Source organism: Schistocerca piceifrons, chromosome 7 (genome assembly GCF_021461385.2).
Source record: "Schistocerca piceifrons isolate TAMUIC-IGC-003096 chromosome 7, iqSchPice1.1, whole genome shotgun sequence".
NCBI lineage: Eukaryota > Metazoa > Arthropoda > Insecta > Orthoptera > Acrididae > Schistocerca > Schistocerca piceifrons.
Genome location: NC_060144.1, coordinates 485708105 through 485726796, shown reverse-complemented (window position 1 = coordinate 485726796; position 18692 = coordinate 485708105). Strand labels below are relative to the sequence as shown.

Sequence of the window (18692 nt, the reverse complement as noted above, 5' to 3'; positions counted from 1 at the left end):
ATTCTTGAGTACTGTTCCAGCGTTTGGGATCCCTATCAGGTCGGATTGAGGGAGGACATAGAAGCAATTCAGAGGCGGGCTGCTAGATTTTTTACTGGTAGGTTTGATCATCACGCGAGTGTTACGGAAATGCTTCAGGAACTCGGGTGGGAGTCTGGAGGGAAGGCGGCGTTCTTTCCGTGAATCGCTACTGAGGAAATTTAGAGAACCAGCATTTGAGGCTGACTGCAGTACAATTTTACTGCCGCCAACTTATATTTCGCGGAAAGACCCCAAAGATTAGATAAGAGAGATTAGGGCTCGTACAGAGGCATATAGGCAGTCATTTTTCCCTCGTTCTGTTTGGGAGTGGAACAGGAAGATGCTAGTTGTGGTACGAGGTACCCTCCGCTACGCACCGTATAGTGGATTGCGGAGTATGGATGTAGATGTAGAACTCCTTTTACCCATATCTCGTTTTCACTTAGTTCCCTCTCATATTTTGTCTGCAGACATGTCGCGTCACGACTTGGATGAAGGTGTAGCCTGCGTGACGCAACCAGGACGTTGACGATATTGTGTGCTGAAGTGTGCTAATTTACCTTTAACGGAATGAGAGGGAGGAAGTCCCCTAGGATGCTTAACAGAGGTGATTTTGGAACGGAGAGGAGAACTCGTTGGCTCCGTAGGAACTGAATAAGAAATCAAACACTTTATGATCCAAATTCAGAACAACATATTTTCCAACGGTTCACCTTTGTTCGGGTTGGTGTCTTACAGTGGCTTTATATCGTTGCATATCAACGATTACACTCTACCACTCCCGCTCTGCTTCCAACTTGTTCCGACGATAGTCTGTCAAATACGTTAACCACAGTGAGAGGCAAGTGTAAGACACAGTTTGTTCCTCTTTCTATTCTGACACATACTGAATGCCAACTATAACTCGTTGCAGTACACTAGAGACACATTCAACTAATCTCAATACTTTATAGCTGACAGAAAACTCGAGATAATAACTGTTGCTGGATAGTTGTCGGAAATTTTTTAAATTTACAGCAGGAGCATTTGAAAGGTCAATCTACTCGTATAGTGAGTCCGAAGCTCGTATATACTGGTTTTTCAGGGACATCTGTGAGAATTTCTCCCATAGAGATGTTTTCCCTGATTTGTCCTAAGGCCTTCCTAAACCTTCTTCCAGAAGGTTCTCGAACATTCTGGCTTCATGTCAGCGTCATCTAGTCGTCTTAGCCCCCAAAGATGATATCCTCTCCCAGCCATTACAGCACCATCGCCATCTTAGCAGATGGTCAATACGTCTATCTTCTAACGAAGCGCTGGCACAGTCTTCCGATGTTCGCGAGTCACCACGCCTTGTGCTTTATCTTAAATACTATTCTTAATAAATTTTCTCTGCTTTCGTCATAGCCATACCACTGATAGTCATACATCAATAAAATTCGATAACTATGGAAATCACTCCTTCGAAGTTGGCATGAGATAAATGTCAGTAACACTATATTTAATACACAGTTTTCCTTCTCAATAAAATGGCTCTGAGCACTATGGGACTTAACATCTGAGGTCATCAGTCTCCTAGAACTTAGAACTACTTAAACCTAACTAACCTAAGAACATTGCACATATCCACGCCCGAGGCAAGATTCGAACCTGCGACCGTAACAGTCGCGCGGTCCCGGACTGAAGCGCCTAGAACCTCTCGGCCACCGCGGCCGGCTCATATTCGACTTTTCTGTTATTTTTATATCTGAAAGTACATATTTGTAAAAGCCAGGAACAGTAACATTGCCTAAGTTTACTTTCAAATCTTAATCGCGCTGGCTATCAGCTACGTATCTTCATGAGGATAAAGTTAAATACAGCCAGTTAGTTCCAAAATTGAAAGGTTTATTCAGGTGACTGGTTGTATTTCACCTTATCCTCAAGAAGATTCCATTCTACAGTTGATGCTCCACACATGTTCAATATTGTAAACTTATCTTCCCTTTTTGGAACCTTGTTTCAGAATCATTCACGAATTTCAATTTCATCTGAACTTGATTTGTTGATGTTGCGTGTCGGAAAGTGCATAAAACCATTGACTGCTTTTGTGAGAGAATTAGCTTACAACTGAATGCCTTGAAATTGTTCAAAAATGGTTCAAATGGCTCTGAGCACTATGGGACTCAACATCTGAGGTCATCAGTCCCCTAGAACTTAGAACTACTTAAACCTAACTAACCTAAGGACATCACACACATCCATGCCCGAGGCAGGATTCGAACCTGCGACCGTAGCAGTCTCGCGGTTCCAGACTGTAGCACCTAGAACCGCTCGGCCACCCCGGCCGGCTTTGAAATTGTCGCGCGTGTTCTTAATGATCTAATATTGCCAAAAATTAAATCGTGCAAGTGTTTCGTTGTATCAACCACGAAGGATAAACCTTGTAATTATACAGGGTGTTACAAAATGGTACGGCCAAACTTTCAGGAAACATTCCTCACACACAAAGAAAGAAAATATGTTATGTGGACATGTGTCCGGAAACGCTTACTTTCCATGTTAGAGCTCATTTTATTACTTTTTTTCAAATCACATTAATCACGGAATGGAAACACACAGCAACAGAACGTACCAGGGTGACTTCAAACACTTTGTTACAGGAAATGTTCAAAATGTCCTCCGTTAGCGAGGATGTATTCATCCACCCTCCGTCGCATGGAATCCCTGATGCGCTGATGCAGCCCTGGAGAATGGCGTATTGTATCACAGCCGTCCACAATACGAGCACGAAGAGTCTCTACATTTGGTACCGGGGTTGCGTAAACAAGAGCTTTCAAATGCCACCATAAATGAAAGTCAAGAGGGTTGAGGTCAGGAGAGCGTGGAGGCCATGGAATTGGTCCGCCTCTACCAATCCATCGGTCACCGAATCCGTTGTTGAGAAGCTTACGAACACTTCGACTGAAATGTGCAGGAGCTCCATCATGCATGAACCACATGTTGTGTCGTACTTGTAAAGGCACATGTTCTAGCAGCACAGGTAGAGTATCCCGTATGAAACCATGATAACGTGCTCCATTGAGCGTAGGTGTAAGAACATGAGGTCCAATCAAGACATCACCAACAATGCCTGCCCAAACGTTCACAGAAAATCTGTTTTGATGATTGCACAATTGCGTGCGGATTCTCGTCAGCCCACACATATTGATTGTGAAAATTTACAATTTGATCACGTTGGAATGAAGCCTCATCCGTAAAGAGAAAATTTGCACTGAAATGAGGATTGACACATTGTTGGATGAACCATTCGCAGAAGTGTACCCGTGGAGGCCAATCAGCTGCTGATAGTGCCTGCACACGGTGTACATGGTACGGAAACAACTGGTTCTCCCGTAGCACTCTCCATACAGTGACGTGGTCAACGTTACCTTGTACAGCAGCAACTTCTCTGACGCTGACATTAGGGTTGTCGCCAACTGCTCGAGGAATTGCCTCGTCCATTGCAGGTGCCCTCGTCGTTCTATGTCTTCCCCAGTCGCGAGTCATAGGCTGGAATGTTCCGTGCTCCCTAAGACGCCGATCAATTGCTTCGAACGTCTTCCTGTCGGGACACCTTCGTTCTGGAAATCTGTCTCGATACAAACGCACCGCGCCACGGCTATTGCCCCGTGCTAATCCATACATCAAATGGGCATCTGCCAACTCCGCATTTGTAAACATCGCACTGACTGCAAAACCACGTTCGTGATGAACACTAACCTGTTGATGCTTCGTACTGATGTGCTTGATGCTAGTACTGTAGAGCAATGAGACGCATGTCAACACAAGCACCGAAGTCAACATTACCTTCCTTCAATTGGGCCAACTGGCGGCGAATCGAGGAAGTACAGTACATACTGACGAAACTAAAATGAGCTCTAACATGGAAATTAAGCGTTTCCGGACACATGTCCGCATAACATATTTTCTTTCTTTGTGTGTGAGGAATGTTTCCTGAAATTTTCGCCGTACCTTTTTGTAACTCCCTGTATATTGTCAAAGACAGATTTGCGTCCTGAGTATTAGTTTTAAAAAGAAGTGTTAATTTCTTGGAAATAGGTTGGACCAGTATCGCGCACACGCCTGTCATCAGTGGAATCTAATGTACTGGTTTATTTGCACATGCCGAAGACGTTTGCACATTACAGTTACATAATTATCTAAATTGTAAGAATTTTAATCAGCATATTACTATTGAAAATTATAGCATTGCTAACCGCAGCGCCGTATTCTGTTAGTGTATATATATCTGTATTTGAATACGTATTCTTACACCAGTTTCTTTGACGCTTCATTGTGTCTGTGTTGTAGAAATCATGCAGAATAAATCTAGTAATTAATAGTGTAATCACTTATTCCTCCCATGCCACACGTGTGAATGGAACTGGACGAAGTACTAATGTATAATACAGTAAAAAGCCCAACCGGTAAACACTTAACGGTGATTCGCAGAGTGTGGTTATATACAATGTGATCAAAAGTATCCGGACACCCCTATGTAAAGGGAGCTTGATCAGTAGAAGTTACGAAAGGCGGACGCACCAGTATAAAAGTAGGTGGGGAGAAGAAACAACAGAACGTGTCGGTCAGGTGACCCCAGTCGTGGAGTAGTCATTGGATGTCACCTGAGGAATAAATCGATCAGGTACTAGGGTGAGTCAAATGAAAACCTTAAATTTTTTTAAAAATATTGTTTATTGTGCAGAAGTGGTACAGAGCTGTATCACTTTTCAACATAATCTCCCCCACGCTCAATACAAGTCCTCTAGTGTTTACAAAGTGCATAAATTCCTTTAGGAAAAAATTCTTTTGGTAGTCCGCGCAACCGCTCATGGACCGCGTGGCGTGCCTCTTCATCAGAACAGAACTTCTTTCTTCCCATTGCGTCTTTGAGTGGTCCAAACATATGGAAGTCACTCGGGGCAAGGTCTGGTGAGTATGGTTGATGAGGAAGACACTCAAAATGCAGGTCTGTGATTGTTGCAACTGTTGTACGGGCAGTGTGGGGCCTTGCATTGTCATGTTGCAAAAGGACACCTGCTGACAGCAATCCATGCCGCTTTGATTTGATTGCAGGCAGCAGATGATTTTTTAGGAGATCTGTGTGTGATGCACTGGTGACAGTGGTCCCTCTAGGCATGTACTGCTCCAAAATGACGCATTTTTCGTCCCAAAAGAGAGTCAGCATAACCTTCCCTGCTGATGGTTCTGTTCGAAACTTTTTTTCTTTTTGGTAATGAGGAAAGCCGCCAATCATTGTCGCTCTCTTCGTTTCCGGTTGGTGGAAGTGAAACCAGGTTTCGTCCTCAGTAACGATTCTTGCAAGGAAGCGATCACCTTCTCGTTCAAAGCTCCGAAGAAGTTCTTCACAAGCATCAACACGTCGTTCCCTCATTTCAGGAGTCAGCTGCCGTGGCACCCATTTTACAAACACTTTGTGAAAGTGGGGCACATCAAGCACAATGTGGTGTGATGACCAAAGACTAATCTGTAAACATGCTGCAGTGTCACTCGGCGGTTTTCCTTCACTATGGCTTCAACTGCTGCAATGTTCTGTGGAGTCACAACTCGTTGTGCCTGACCTAGACGAGGAGCATCTCCCACTGAAGTCACACCATTTGTGAACTTCCTACTCCATTCGTAGACACACTGCTGTGACAAACATGCATCACCGTACTGAACCTTCATTCGTCGATGAATTTCAATAGGTTTCAGACCTTCACTACGCAAAAACCGAATAACAGAACGCTGTTCTTCGGTGGTGCAAGTCTCAAGTGGGGCGGCCATCTTTATACTGATTCTGTGACGGTATGTGTGCATCTACACTGTGCTGCCACCTACAGGCCATTCTGCACGTTGTTTGTAGCACGCTTACCAGCGTACAGGATAACGCCACGAAATTTCGATTGGTTATTACAAATTTAAGGTTTTCGTTTGACTCACCCTTGTACATTTCAGCCCTTCTAAAGACGCTCACTTCAAGTCTTCGTAATGTGACTGTGAAGTAAAAATACCAAGGAACAATCACAACTGGACCAAGGCCAACCAGACATCTGTACTGGTGGACAGGGACCGTCGAGTACTGGGTAAGGTAGTTGTAAAACAAAGTCGCATGCAATCATTCGAAAGAATCACTCGTGAGTTCAAAAGCGCTACAAGAAGTTCGGCTAGCGTATTGACTGCGCAGGAAGTTAAAAATGAATTGGGTTCAACTATCGAACTGCCACACATTTCTGTGGACAGGGCTAAGTGACTCTCGAGGTGGTGTAAAGAGCGAAGCCCCTGGACAATGGATGATGGGAAACAAGTGATTCGGAGTGATGAATCGGCTTATACCCTGTGGCAGTCGGACGGAATGGTCTGGGTTTGACGAATGCATGCAGAACGTTACCTAACATCACGTGAGATTAGAGCTGCGCTCTACCATAACGGCGGTTCCGTCGTTTTGTACAATACATAAACGACATAGTATATAGTAGGATTAACGGTATTAATGCTAGGGAAAGGAACATAAGTGAATGTGTGACAGAGAAACTGGGAGTGACGACTTCTGATTGTTTTTTGTGTGTTTGTTTGTTTTTCACATAACTAGAGCCGCACATGGTTGAGTACTTTTCCATCAAGTGTTACATGAGTAATAAAAATTAGCTGATCATGTAGTTTCTGCGGTTTTATCCAACCAAAGCAATTACTTTCGATGCAAGAAACGTTCACATGCACAAACGTAAAAACTATGTTACTATTGCTTTTTTTTCATGATCAAAGGCAAGAGTTTTGTTTTATTCAAATGGCTTCAAAAGGCTTCAAATGGCTCTGAGCACTATGGGACTTCACATCTGCGGTCATCAGTCCCCTAGACTTAGAACTACTTAAACCTAACTAACCTAAGGACATCACACACATCCATGCCCGAGGCATGATCCGAACCTGCGACCGTAGCAGCCTCGCGGTTCCGGACTGAGCGCCTACAACCGCTAGACCACCGGGGCCGGCCTTTGTTTTATTATTGACTGATAAAGCTGTTTATGAATAACAGAAACATTTTCGTACAAGCTCGACGAAGTATTGAAGCGATTCTGATGTGTTTTTATTTTTGGTTTTTTTAGTGTTACCTAATTTTTGTGGAAAACAACTCTTTATTTTACGTTACAAATCAACAATTTTCGAATAAAAACTGAATTAAACATTGGCAGTTTTAGTTTTGCTGTAAATACTGTTTATTTTTAAGTAACAGGCAGGAGGATTACTAAGTAGAACAAAAATGTTTCGCAGGTTATGCAGCGCTTTGCGTGTCCTCAGTTTCTAGACGACTCGAAACTTCCGGTTTCCAGGGTACTGTAGTAAGACACTGATCGCTTGTGCGAACAAAGCGATGAAAATGAGGTAACGTCCATAGTGATCGAGCCGTATTCGGAAAGTAAGGTCCGATTTGGTGCGAAATGGAAACCACTGTGGAAATCCAATGAATCTCTGCACAGATGTGTTGGGAAGTGTGTCTAGTATGCACGTCGATCGCGTCACGTCGCTTTATTCAGTTCTGAGGCACAGTGAGCGCGAAGAGATGCCTACAACAAAAGTGTCTCCCGCCAAGTATGGGGGACTGGTGACGGATTTCGCTTGAATCTATGCAGCCCACATAACGTATGTCATTCGTTTCTTTCAAAAAAATTGTTCAAATGTGTGTGAATAAAAAATGGCTCTAAGCACTATGGGACTTAACATCTGAGGTCATCAGTCCCCTAGACTTAGAACTACTTAAACCTAACTAACCTAAGGAGATCACACACATCCATGCCCGAGGTAGGATTCGAACCTGCGACTGTAGCAGCAGCGCGGTTCCGGACTGAAGCCCCTAGAACAGCTCGGCCACAGTGGCCGGCTGTGTGTGAATCCCAAAGGGACCAAACTGCTTAGGTCATAGCTCCCTAGACTTACACACTACTTACACACTACTTATACTAACTTATCCTAAGAACAACACACACACCCATGCCCGAGGGAGGACTCGAACTTCCGGCGGGAGGGGCTGCGTTTCTTTCTTCAAGACAATTCTCATCTGCACTCTGCAGGGACAATGTGACGAGGGCGCTGGTAAGTTTGTACAACTCCACGACGGATGTCTAAGTTGGAACGGAGACTATTTAGAGGTAGCTCGAAGGTGTGGCTAATCGTTGCGAATAAAAAATTTTTGAGTTTCACTGTGGTTTCCATTTCGCGACCGATCGGACCTTACTTTACGAACAGCCCTCGTAACATATTTAACGTACAGGTAATGCAGATACGATCTTAACCGACCAAGCCTACTAGAAATGCTACCGTAGTCTACACTTACTTGTAACCAATACTATAGTCCATGGTAACTTGACAACCTTATGTTTAATACCAACAGTGAAGGCCGGGGGACGTGGTATTACAGTATGATTGTGCTTCCCGTGCTATATGTTGGGTCCCCCTTGTCACACTTAAGAAAATGCTAAATGCGGAAGAATATGGAGATATTTGAAAGTATTGTGTGTTGCGTACAGCTGATGAATGTAAGAGCATGGCAATTAACCCTGTCACAAAGCAGCATCTGTGAGGCAACTGTTTGTGGATAATAAAATTCCTGTAGTGAACTGGCCTGCCTTGACTCCAGACCTTAACCCAATGGAACACCATGGGCATGCCTTCTTTCCGGGAACCAGCGTCCATCATTATCACCTTTCTGAAGGACGAAAGGGCTGCCAGACCTTCAGATATGTCACTGAAAGTGCTTCCAGCAGAGGTGAAGCCGTAACAAAGACGAGTGGTGGACACGCCTCGTATTAATGTCCAATAACAGGTGTCCAGAAACTTTTAATCAGATAGTGTAGATGTCAGTGTGTAACAGAGGGAATCAGGGTTGTAACGCTTCTGCCGTGATAAAAGCTATCACAATTTGTCGTGCACTAACAGTCTCTCTGCAGCCCATACCTGGCTACAGCGTGTTAAAATCTCTGGCTGGTAGCAGAGAAAGCCAGTGCGCTGCGAAGCGTAGCGGAATGCGGCAATCTCCTTAGGTTATTGGCGGCGGCAGCGGGGCCCTAGGCAGCGTGTGCGGATTATCGGCACTCCGCCCTGTTCTTTCCTTTCCTCCACCCGGTGTCCCCTCCGGCCAGGAAGCAGCAGCACGGGGCGCCACCGCCCCCGCAGGCCGGCGGGTGTCAGCTTCCGGGGGCTCAGCCGCTGTCCCCCACGTGTCCCTCCTGCTCAACTTCGCCAACAAGTCCAACTTTAAAGGAGAACACGTGTCTGGCCTAATGTAACGTCTGCCGTCGATCGGGCTGCTACTCACTTCGTTCGCGTCGTACCCCCTAAGGAAATGAGTACTGCAAATAGGAACGCATCCAAAGTCTACACTGAGGCGACAAAACTCGTGGTAAAGCGATATGGTGGTAGTGCCTAGTAGGCGAGGTATGAAGGGACAGTGAATTGGTGGAACTGTCATTTGTGTTCAGGTGATTAACATGGAAAGATTTACGGCGTGATTATGGACCCTAAAGGGGAATTAAAAAAACTCTGAACACAGAAGTAACTAGACGCTTGGGACATTCCATTTTGGAAATCTTTAAGGAATTAAATTGTTGTGAACATAGTTCCGCGTAGTCAGCGCGTACACAACTTTCCCACTAGAGCGCGCCCCGCTAAGCACAACAGCGCAGGCGCAGCGCTTGTCCGTCTCCGCACTACGAGATGGCGCTGCCTTCGAGACGGACCAAATTCTGCTTACGCCGATCCGCGTATTAACATGTAACTCAGCCAATGAGATTGCTGCTAATGTAGAACCTTTTCTCCTCGCAGATCACACTCGCGCAGTGATACCTGAACGCACGAGGTATTATAACGAGTGTACAGACCTCCGATTAGTCATTACCATATTCCTGTACATGGCCATGAAGATAAATGAATACACTTTGTCAAGTATCAGAGATATGTGAGAATAAGATTAACGTACCAAGACCAAAGGAACTTCAGATTGTCAATTGTAAACAGCATCCAGAATCAAGTTACCTAATGTCTATGCTTTTTATTACTTTAAAAAAGTGTGTGAAAATTAATCAAGTTCTGTGTAAAGTTAGTCACCGTCAATCTGCTACTCTAAGTGTGCAAGTGGCATTTCTATCATCTGACCTAACGGCAGAAGATAAACACGCCACAGTAAGACCACGAGACATATTTCTGACACTCGCCTACTTCGTTAGAGCGACAAGTGAAATAATCTGATGGTGTGTGTACCGAAGGTCTTACAGTACGCACACCACATAAGTATTCCGAGTTCTACAACGTCAGGGCAGAGCCGACAATACCAAATTTCAGACATTACCTCTCACCATGTACAATGTTCAACAATAAGCAACACTGCATGAACCACAGAAACCAATGTGGGACGAACCTCTCTGTTATAACAGTGCGGCGAAATTTGGTGTTAATGGACAATGGCAGCAGATGTCCAACCCGAGTCCCTTTGCTACCAGCACGACATCGCTTGCGACGCCTCTCCTGGGTTTGTGACCATATCGGTCTGGCTCTAGACGACTGGAAAACCGTGGCCTGGTCCGATGAGTCCCAATTTCAGCTGGGAAGATCTGATGGTAGGGTTCGAATGTGGCGTAGACCTCACGATGCCATTGACTGAAGTTGTCAACATGACACTCTGCAAACTGGTGGTGGCTCCATGGTGTGGGCTGCGTTTACATGGTATGGACTGGGTGCTCTGGTCCAAGTGAACCGATCATTGACTGAGAATGGTTGTGTTTGGCTACTAGGAGACATTTACAGCCTTTCGCGTTCCAAAACAACAATTCCCCATGTCACCGGGCCACAATTTTTCGAGAATGGTCTGAAGAACATTCTGGTCAGTTGGAGCGAATGACTTGGCCACCGCGATTGCCCGACATGAACCCCGTCGTTCATTTACGGATCATAATCGAGACGTGAGTTCGTGCACAAACTCTTGCACCGGAAACACTTTCACAATTATCAACGGCTATAGAAGCAGCATGGCTCAATATTTGTGCGGGGGACTTCCAACGACTTGATGAGTCAGTACCACATCGAACTGCTGCACTACACTGGAAAAAAGGAGGTCCTACACGGTATGAGGAGGTATCCCATGACTTTTGTCACCTCATTGTATAACGTGCTGCGATTGTACTTCTCCGTTGCCAATTAGCCGGGTGACGTGCATACAAAGCTAACACTCACCACGGACGTTACAAAGGAAAGCAAGGAAAAAGAAATCAACGAAATTTTCCAAAGTACTATTACTCATAATGTTGAAATGTGTGTGAAATCTTATGGGACTTAACTGCTAAGGTCATCAGTCCCTAAGCTTACACACTACTTAACCTAAATTATCCTAAGGACAAAGACACACACCCATGCCCGAGGGAGGACTCGAACCTCCGCCGAAACCAGCCGCACAGTCCATGACTGCAGCGCCTCGGCTAATCCCGCGCGGCGTACTCTTACTCAACGATGTAATGTATCGTAGCGAAACCTTGATAAAAATAAAAAAGGACGCACTAAGAATTTTAATAAGGTTGCATAAAATGGAAACATAATTTCAACGGAATGGTGGAAGACAGAGTGGGTAAACAAGTAGGCACTTATAAACCAATAGGAAGGAGAGGTGTTCAATGACCGAGAAACAGACAACTTCGGGCTGTAAGCCTACTCCGTGAAGATGATGATGATGCTGAAGAAGAAGAAGAAGAAGAAGAAGAAGAAGAATACAGACTGTGGAAACGAGATTTCTCTGTCATAGAGAAGCATAGACAAGACGGAAAGCAATGTAGAGAAACATGAGCAGTATTGGGATTTCTGTCTCTAAATGAAAAAAAATATAGAAAGAAATGGAAGATTATTTTATAAGGATGGAGGAAGGCAGACTGCCAGAAATATTATACAATTATGAACCAGTAGGATGAAGAAACATACCGAGATTTAAAACCAGGTGGAGGAACTCTGACTAATTTGTATTAGAATATAATGGGGTGACAAAAGTCAGGGGATACCTTCTAATATCATGTCTGACCTCCTTTGCCCGACGTAGTGCAGCTATTCCACGTGTCGTGTACTCAACAAGTCGTTGGAAGTCCCCTCAGAAACTTCAGAAATATTAAGCCATGCTGCTTCTATAGCTGTCCATGACTGCAAAGGTGTTGTCAGTGCAGAATTTTGTGCAGGAACTGACCTCCGACTATGGTTCAAATGATTCATATGGCTCTGAGCACTATGGACTTAACATCTATGGTCATCAGTCCCCTATAACTTAGAACTACTTAAACCTAACTAACCTAAGGACATCACACAACACCCAGTCCTCCGACTATGTCTCATAAATATTCGATGAAATTCATGTTGGGTGATCTGGGTTGCCAAATCATGTTTTTCAAAGAAGTTGCGAAACATTTCGGCCCAGTGCATTGGCGCATTGTCATCCACAAAAATTCCATCGTTGTTTGGGGACATGTAGTCCATAAGTGGCTGCAAATGGTCTCCAAGTAGCCTATCATAACAACTGCAAGTCATTGATCGGTTCAGTTGGACTAGAGGACCCAGTCCATCCACGCAAACACAGCTCACACCATTATAGAGCCAACATCAACTTGCACAGTGCCTTGTTGACAACTTCGGCCCATGGCTTCGTGAGGTCTGCGCCACACTCGAACCTTATCATCAGCTCTTACGAATTGAAATGGGGACTCATCTGACCAAGCCGCCGTTTTTCAGGCGTCTTGGGTCCAACCGATATGGTCACGAGTCCAAGACAGAAGCTCCTATCGATGTCGTGCTGTTCGCAAAAGCGCCCGCGTCGCTCGTCTGTAGCCGTGGCCCACAAACGCCAAATTTCGCACTGTCCCAACAAATACGTTCGTCGTACATACCACATCGATTTTTGCAGTTGTTTCACGCAGTGTCGCTTGTCTGTTAGCACTGACAGTTCTACACAAACGGCGGTGCTCTCGGTCGTTAAGTGAATGCCGTCGGACACAGCGTTGCCTATAGGTAAGGCCTAAGATTTCTTTTCTCGGAATGCTCTTGACACTATTGAACTCGTAGTAATGAATTCCCTCACGATTCCTGAAATGGAAAGGTCCCATGAGTCTTGCTTCAACTACCATTCCGCGTTCAAAGTCTATTAATTCCCGCCATGCGGCCATAATCACGCCGGAAAACTTTGCACATCATTCACCAGAGTTCAAATTACAGCTCCCACAATGCACTGCCCTTTTATACCTTGTGTAGCCTATACTACCGCCATGTGTGTCCGTGCATATCGCTACCCCATGGCTTCCGTCACCTCAGCGTACGTAACAATTAGAACCTGATGTGTAAAGGTGACGACGAACACGGCGATGAGTAACTTCATTCTCATTAAGTTTCACTCTCAGCTTTGTCGTTCTCATCCACGTCATAGTAGATAGTGTCGGAAGTTCCTTGCGGCTTTTCGCGGATGATGCTGTAGTATACACAGAAGTTGCAGCATTAGAAAGTTGCAGCGAAATGCAGGAATATCTGCAGCGCATAGGCACTTGGTGCAGGGAATGGCAACTGGCCCTTAACCCTTTGTTTCCTGACATAAGAAAAAATTTACTTTTTAACATTTTGTTTGCGGAATTTATGCTATTGTGGCCTCAAATGACGGTAGGATTTTTTGTAAAATTTTATTTTATTTTTCACAACTTTTTTTCTCTCCTGGTACTTAGAAGTACCGTCAGACTCCATGTACAGAATCACAACATGCGCAGGAAAATGCTCCAATTTTTATAACTTGTACCTTATTCCACATAAATATTAAATATTTTTACATTATAAAATTAATTAACCGAAATATGATATTTCTGAATTTTTTTTTAAATTTCGCATAAATTTATTCTAGAGCAACTTCACAATACATAGTAACTTAGCTATACATTTTTGACAGTATATACATATCACATATTTAGTGATAACTCATGAAATTGTAGGAAACAGTTCTTTTTCTCATTGCAGCACAAATACACTTTACATGTACTACATTGTGAATGTGGTCTCGACTGAATTTTATTTTTCGCACACATTTCGCATCGTCCTCTTTTACAAATGACCACCTCAAAATGGTTTTCTCGGTTGCCAAGACGTACATTCTTCGGAACAGAAAACTTATCCTTCCTTCTCTTTGGGGGAGTTATTTCATCTTTACCAGAGTTTCTCTTTTTGAGATTTGGCACTTGCTGTTCATTCATTAGCCCTAGTGCGACAGCACTCCTGAATTCCAGCAGTGGCAGTGCCCCATGTAGATCACTGAAAATGACGTAAGCACTGACAAAAGCAATTTCTATTGCTCCCCAGACGAGACGGTGCCACCATTTCTTTGATCGCCTGTCAAGACCATAAGTTGAACGTAATCTGCCTGCATGATCCACACCACCCATGTGTTTATTGTAATCACATACAATAACTGGTCACGGTATAGTCATACTAGTTCCATCTTTCTGTTTCCTTGTCACTACGCTCTGTTCAGTGCCATGGAAGTTTGACACAAAATACACTACTTTATTTTCCCTCCATTGAAATACTGTTAGGTCTAAAGATGACTCTCTGTGATTTGATTCCCCACGGTTTAGACATTTTTCTTTAGGTAAATTCCCTGGCAAACCTTTCCTGTTTGTTCTAATTGTTCCACAGGCAAATGTATTTACGGATTTCTGTGTGAGAAAAATTGGACAGAACAACTAGTGAGAGGTAACGCATTGTTGCTGCAACAAAGTGTTCGCACAACCTGACGGTACTAATAAGTCCGCCTTATATTTTCCACTTTATCTCATTCACTTGTGACGTAATGCTTCAAACTATTATAAAAAAACAAAGAAGGGAAGTACATACAATGGAAAACTCAACGGAAGTTTCAATAAACTGCGCACAAATTCAGGCAACACCATGGAAACAAGCACATACAATCTTCTGTTTTCACAGCAGCACGCGAAAAACAATTTCAAGCTCTGACCGCCAGAGAGGTCTATGTATTGCACAATAACGTTTATGAAACAGTAGAGCAGAGTTACTGTTACGTACCGACAGGCTCTCAGATCACGAAACTGCACCACGAGAAAATAATTAGAGTCAAAACTTACTGGTACTTTTAAGTACCGTCAGGCAACAAAGGGTTAACATAGACAAATGTAATGTATTGCGAATACATAGAAAGAAGGATCCTTTATTGTATGATTATATGATAGCAGAACAAACAATGGTAGCAGTTACTTCTGTAAAATATCTGGGAGTATGCGTACGGAACGATTTGAAGTGAAATGATCATATAAAATTAATTGTTGATAAGGCGGGTGCCAGATTGAAACTCATTGGGAGAGTCCTTAGAAAATGTAGTCCATCAACCAAGGAGGTGGCTTACAAAACACTCGTTCGACCTATACGTGAGTATTGCTCATCAGTGTGGGATCCGTACCATGTGGAGTTGACAGAGGAGATAGAGAAGATCCAAAGAAGAGCGGCGCATTTCGTCACAGGGTTATTTGATAACCGTGATAGCATTACGGAGATGTTTAGCAAACTCTGCAAGAGAGGCGCTCTGTATCGCGGTGTAGCTCGCTGTCCAGGTTTCGAGAGGGTGCGTTTCTGGATGAGGTATCGAACATATTGCTTCCCCTTACTTATACCTCCCGAGGAGATCACGAATGTAAAATTAGAAAGATTCGATCGCGCACGGAGGCTTTCCGGCAGTCTTTTTTCCCGCGAACCATACGCGACTGGAACAGGGAAGGGAGGTAATGACAGTGCCCTCCGCCACATACCGTTGGGTGGCTTGCGGAGTATAAATGTAGATGTAGATGTAGAATTATGTTGGTATAGCCATAATCATCATGCATGCGAAGTCTCCATAGTTCTTGGTCTTTTCATCTTCATACGCATACAAGCATTGTTGCTGTTTTATCATATAACGTTGTCATCGACATCACGTACCATCACTGTCGTCACGTACTATTAGTGCCACAGACATTCGTCAGACAGCGCTGCGTGCATCGTTGAGATGATGCCGAGTGCATTTTTGAGTCAGGACACGAATCGTGATTCCCGGCGGGGTCAGGGATTTTCTCTGCCTCGTGATGACTGGGTGTTGTGTGATGTCCTTAGGTTAGTTAGGTTTAAGTAGCTCGAAGTTCTAGGGGACTTATGACCATAGATGTTGAGTCCCATAGTGCTCAGAGCCATTTGAACCATTTTGACATGAATCGTCTGATACTTTAGGAGAATTTCACTGGTTTGCGAATAGATATCATTGATAATATTCTCTATTAGTATTGCTATCTTGTGTGGGAGTGATTCAGAATATCATCTTCTGTGCTTAAGGTAACTTGCCTGGAAAAATAATAACTATTTTCAGAAAGTTTTCGTTGCTCTAAGTAAAAAAAATAAAGGTAAACAGAACTTTTGTTGCTGAACAACTGGTCTATAGCTAATCACGCTAGATCACATATTAGCTTTATTACATTTTTTGTGAATATCAGTAAATTACATGTTCTATTTGCCGATTAATGCTTGGAATCTGTGCACTGATTAAATGTTTTATTTAGATGCTTGAAATTTTACGAACACATTTACAATATGCCCAACCAAAAAGTAAACTATCATCATATTATTTCTGTCAGAAGTTTTATTCTACAAATATTTACACCTCAGAAACAAAATTCAGGTTACTTTTCCATAACGAAGCAGAATGTATTTTTCTTTCTATTAGTGTACATTCGTGTCTGTACTCTACTTCACCCCGAATAGTAGCTAGAAACATCCCAAAAAATTTCAAACCCCTAGCTCAAATAAACATATCAGAAAATTTATTTATAAGAAAATTCATTTCAGAGTTGTGTTCTATCCATGGAACACCTTTGTTGTTCTTAATACATTCCAGCTGCACAATCCTCTCGGTGTACGTGTTTCTCAGTTCCTGTCTTCCTTTCTTTGTTTCTTCTTGTTATTCTGGCCTCTTCAGTTGCCTCAAGAACCCACTTTTCAGCTTTGGCCACTCTGATGACACCAAATGCCACCAGCAATTGCCTCATACTGAACCCAGAATATTTGCTTAGCAACTCTAGAACTACACTCAACCGCCAAAACATTTTTCGAGGCATAACGACTTTCAAGAATAGCATAAACTCAAGGTACAGAAATGTTTATAACAAAAACAACGCTCGAAAACCGAAAATATACCAGGGAACACGTAAAACCATCGCACAGCATATCTTCTAAGAGGGTTTCCAACTCGAGAAACAATTGTACAGTATCTCTTTCTCGAGTGGGAATCTACTGACAACGTTCGACGTGTAAAAGCAGCAGAAATACGGGTGTGGCAGCACACCAAGAGATATTTAATTTGCCTTCTCAATAACATCCCGATATCCATTTCAATTTCTACTATTTTGTTCAAAAAGCTTTAAGGATCGTTTTAAGATGAATAACAAAAATCGATTTTTTGAAGCGGATTTACAAGTGAGTAAATGGTAATGGAAATTTAACCAATCATCAGGATTCGAAGACAAGTATGCATGAGCGATATGGGAACAATAATCAGTGAACGTTTCAACAGATTGCAAACGGTAAAACAGAGGCCTCTATTCTGATCATTTTTACTAATTTTCATTTCATCCCTTTTCCCTCTTATTTCTGCTGCTCCAATCCCTTTTACTCTAAGTAACGCTCTCCATCCCCAACATTCTCTCTCTCTCTCTCTCTCTCTCTCTCTCTCTCTCTCTCCCCCTCCATCCCCCTCTGTCCTGCACCTGGAACAATTCGAAGTTGTTAAGAGTCATTCTTTAGTACTTCGGCATTCCACCCCTCCATTGTCACCTGCGCGCTCTACGAAGGCAATTTCTTTTTTCGTAATTAAAGCTTGGCGTCCTCCGCGAAAGAAGGGAGGCTAGCGCGGAACGGCGGCAGTATTGGAATTCGCCGGCCAGCCGCCCCCCTTCCGCCCCCACCTGCTGCTTTGACTCGTCGCCCCGCCGGAAGGAACGCGCTCGCAATCAAAGTCCCGCGCGGGCAGCGGCCAGTGCTAGCGTGAAGGCCCGGCTAATTTCGACCACCGGCCGCATCCCGCCCTGGCTCTGATTGGGGAAAAGAGCCGGCGGGCGCAATTATGTAGCTGGAAGGTTGCCACCACTGACCGCAGCTGACGCGGCGCTACGCCGCCATGATTGGACTCGCTGGCCGCAAGGTCGTAAGCGGTAGGACAGCTCTCCATTGTCGTCTTGCTGATACGTGCCAAGTGGAACTGCGCTGCAGCAGAACGGCCCACAACAACGGGATCAAATATTGTTTGTACGGAATAGAATGAGACAGAACTCATCATGCGGCAGCAGAACTGCGTGGCACAGCATTATAAGGCAGAATTGACTAACTGGCCAACTAACACGGTTTATTATGTAAATCGAATGTGGAAAGGGGGGGGGGCGGGGTGGAGCAGGAAATGGGAAGGGAAGGATCCTTTGATGTCAGTTGCATCGGGGATTTATACGGAAACAGCGGCGACGAGTGAAAATGCGCGCTGTACCGTGTTTCGAACCCGCGATGTCCTACTTACTACGCAATGGCGTAGTGTTACTCGCAATTGCGCTGACTACCTCGGTGCGCCACCTATCCACAGTCCCCGTCCT

The 18692-nt window shown here is 44.0% G+C and overlaps 1 protein-coding gene across 1 annotated transcript in view; it reads left to right on the top strand.

Annotated features, from left to right (window-relative positions):
* The window catches only part of LOC124709037 (class E basic helix-loop-helix protein 22-like), a 76994-nt gene extending 67689 nt beyond the window's left edge, over positions 1–9305 (top strand). The window contains exon 4 of the mRNA XM_047240684.1: positions 9060–9305. Coding sequence (XP_047096640.1) covers positions 9060–9305 — 246 coding nt within the window. The remainder of the gene's footprint in view (positions 1–9059) is intronic.
* Positions 9306–18692: the final 9387 nt, after the last annotated feature.